Source organism: Pteropus vampyrus, unplaced genomic scaffold (assembly GCF_000151845.1).
Source record: "Pteropus vampyrus isolate Shadow unplaced genomic scaffold, Pvam_2.0 Scaffold34, whole genome shotgun sequence".
Taxonomy (NCBI): Eukaryota; Metazoa; Chordata; class Mammalia; order Chiroptera; family Pteropodidae; genus Pteropus; species Pteropus vampyrus.
The window spans coordinates 472158-475661 of NW_011888815.1; the positions used below are offsets into that span (position 1 = coordinate 472158).

Here is a 3504-nt window from a genome sequence, read left to right on the forward strand (position 1 = left end):
AGAGAGCTTTGTAACGCTGTGAATAGCATTTAGCACTCAGCTGTTTCTCACCCACCTTTCAGATGGTCCCAGCAGGAAACAAGTCTGTAGCTGTCATGTTTACAGTTAATTAATGTTTATTTATATTTTTAAACAAGGCTTTCACCTGTCGCACTTTAAAATAAATGTTCTGCTCTTCAATTAGAGGTTGTCAGAGCGGAGATGAATCCTGTTCGTTATGAGGGGAATGTGTGTGTTGTTTAAATGTGTATCAGGGAGGGACCTCTTTCCCTGTAAATGTCCCTCTAGTCCCAGAGGCTCCCTACTCAGAGAACACATTTTCTCCAGGCCTTGGCTGTGACATTGGTGTTCTGCTCTGCAGACCATGAACTTGCTTCTAGAGGGCAGACAGCATAGATTACGGTGTCTCCTTGGATAAGAGGGTGAGGGTTGGCCTAAAAATAGTGCACGATTTGGCCAGTGTAGAACAGGATTTTTAAGGGAGAAAGATGTGCTTCGCACTCATTGCCATGAAGGGTTGACTCAGCAGGTCTACAGAGTTCAAACCCTGCAAATTCCAAGGAAAGGTCTGGCCCGTGACTGGCTCCTGGGAAATCAACTGGATGCCCTTGGAATATTCTGCTGGATAAGAGTACCCTTCTTCATCTGGGGCCTTGGGTCATGTCGAAAGATTTTGATGTTTACATGTGATTTACAGAAGTGGACCACAAAGTGTCAGTTTGAGCCCCACAGGGGCTGCTGCCTGAGTCACTAAGAGGTGCCTTGGCTGCAAACTGACCCCCAATAAAAATTCTAGACACCAAAGTTTATCTTAGGAAGCTTTCTTGGTTGGCCACACTCTACACGTTATCACGTCATTGCTAGAGAATTAAGCACTGCCCACGTAACCCGCTGGGAGCAAATAACTGGAAACACATTCGTCTCTCCTAGACTCTGCCCTACGTGCCTTTTACCTTTTCTGATTTTAACTTGTATCTTTTCACTGCAATGAACCATAATTATGAGAAAAATAGCTCCTCTGAGTTCTGTGGGTCCTTTGAAGGAATCAGTGGACCTGAGTAGAGTCTTAGGACTCCCAACTCACCCCATCGAAGAGCAAAGGATGAAGAAAGATGAGGCTTCAGGGTGGAAAAACAGATCAGAACTGAACCCCAACTCTGCCATACACTCCCTAGTGACCTCAGGGAAATCCCCTGAACTTTTAGTATTTTTGAGATTTAAATAAGACTCTATATTAGATATCCATCCCTTGTTTCAATAGATATTCACTGAATGTGCCACACAGCACATGATCGAAAACCCTCCACGATTTTGCCGCAGACAGATATGTTCACAGTTTGTAGTCAATAAATGATTGTTCTCGTACCATCACGCGGCTACCATCACCTCCTTTCTTATTTTGAACCTAAGCCTCTGCTTTCAACTAGTCTGTTCTTCACCAGCTGCATGTTGCTATGGGCTTGGGAGAAAATCTCATATGTGAACTATGCCTGGAACATGACCAGAATCATCTATGGAGTTTCTTACGAACTAGTCAAACATGAATATGAACACCCAGAGGATTGATTCCCATATACTCTTTAATAGATATATACTTTTTCTTTCTTGATCAACAACTGACAAGCCAGAAAAATAACGCCTCGGGAAATAGATAAAATGTAACCCCTTGCCCAGTTTTCACTGGTAAGCATTGAATTGATGGTTGACCCTGTTGTGGGTGAAATTGTGCCTCCCTGCAAAGTGTGGAAGTTCTAATTGGCAGCGCCTGTGAATGAGACTCTATTCAGAAACAGGGTCTTTGCAGATGGAATCAAGTCAAGAGGAGCCCATATTGAACCACGGTGGGCTCTAATCCGATGACTGCAGTCCTTACAAAAATGGGACATTTGTGTGACACACACAGGGGAGATGGCCCTGTAAGACAGAGGGGGATTCCGAGGGGGCTTGGTGTCACTAAGAGACCCTGAGAACTCCTAGTGTCCTAGGAAGAGGCAAAAAGGGTTCTTTCCTAGAGCCTTCAGAAAGATCACGGCCAGCCGACCCCTTAATTTCTGATTTCTGCCCTCCTGACGTGTGAGAGAACACGTTTGTGTTGCCTTAAGCCACCCAGTTTGTGGTACTTTGTTGTGGCCGTCTCGGGAAATGAATGCCTCCCCCATGAGAGCTTGTCACACACAGGTCTTCGGCTTGTCTGGTGTTCTTGCCTTAACGGAAAGCAACCTGCCTCTTGGAAGGTGGTGGGAAGCCACCGAACAGGAGGAGGCAGAAGGAAGTGACTCACCACAGGGCGGTGGCCGGTGGCGCTCAGGTAGTGGAGGAGTCCTTTGGCATGGTAGATGGTAGGCTGCAGGTGCACGCTGGGAGACAGCCACTGTCTATTCAAGTCTTCCCTGCTCAGGGAGCACCTGTGACTGAGGGAACAAACAGCAAGCAGATAAGTACACATTTCGAAGAAAATAACTTGAGAAAATAAAGCCCAAGAAGACAAACAATCAAACCCATGAATCTGACTTCCCTCTCATTTCTACCCATTAGCATCAACTGGAGATGCCCTGAAAACTGCAGGTCTGTCCTCCACATTCTCAAGGTGTCATGATTACTCACAGCCCCCGAAAGAACTGGAAACTGTATTTATCATCAGAGTTTTGAGATGAAGTTCGGGGAATGCAGTTTCCTGCTATGCACACCCACGAACGCATCCAGGAAATTCCTCTAGACTCCGAGACCTTCGGTTCTACAAATAATTAAGCCAAGTTCGATCCATTATGCTGGATGGGTTCTAGATGATATTTCCAGCTGGTGCTATAACTCTGCCCAGTGGATACCCTTCAAACCCCATGCAGAGGCTGAAGCTGAGAAGTGACTGCATAAATGCCCTAACAACATATCGCTGAGAGCCAGGGTTTATAGCCAGGTCTGTTTGCCTCCAAAAAACATGGTTCCTCGCTATCCATACAGATGACATGGAAAGCTTGACTTTTACCCGGATGTCCAGAGCATCGTTTTCAAAGACATCATCATGGAACATTTGTGATAGAAATGAGCTGAAAACCATAAATCCCCTCATTTGGGAAGAGGAGACGTTCACAGTCGCAAGTATCGAGTGATTTCACAAAGGTGACACAGCTGGTGAGTGATGACACTCAGGGCCGTTCAGAGGGAAGGAAACTGAGAGGCTGAGCTGCAGGGCCTGGTCGTCCCCAAAGCCCATGACCTCCAGCGGTTACCGAGCACAGCCCACACTCAGGGGAGGCTCCCAGTCACTTACTCAGTGGGGCCTTGAGGAGGGGGCGCAGGTGAAGAGGAGCAGCACAGCATCTCCGTCGCCGAGTCCTGCCAACTCCCCGACCCCACCGCCCGCCATCTTTGTCTCCTCTGTGCCACAGCTTCAGCAAAGGACCCACAGTTCCCTCCGAGCAACTGTGTCTGCTCTCCTGCTGCCAGGACTCTCCCTGTCTCCATCTCTTTCTACCTGTTCATCTTTCAGGGGATCCGCTCTGCAGT

At 47.3% G+C, this 3504-nt stretch overlaps 1 protein-coding gene across 1 annotated transcript in view; it reads right to left on the reverse strand.

Moving 5' to 3' along the window:
- The window catches only part of AGBL1 (ATP/GTP binding protein like 1), a 545529-nt gene that overhangs the window by 85418 nt on the left and 456607 nt on the right, over window positions 1–3504 (reverse strand). Inside the window, exon 17 of the mRNA XM_023529006.1 lies at window positions 2282–2411. Coding sequence (XP_023384774.1) covers window positions 2282–2411 — 130 coding nt within the window. The remainder of the gene's footprint in view (window positions 1–2281; window positions 2412–3504) is intronic.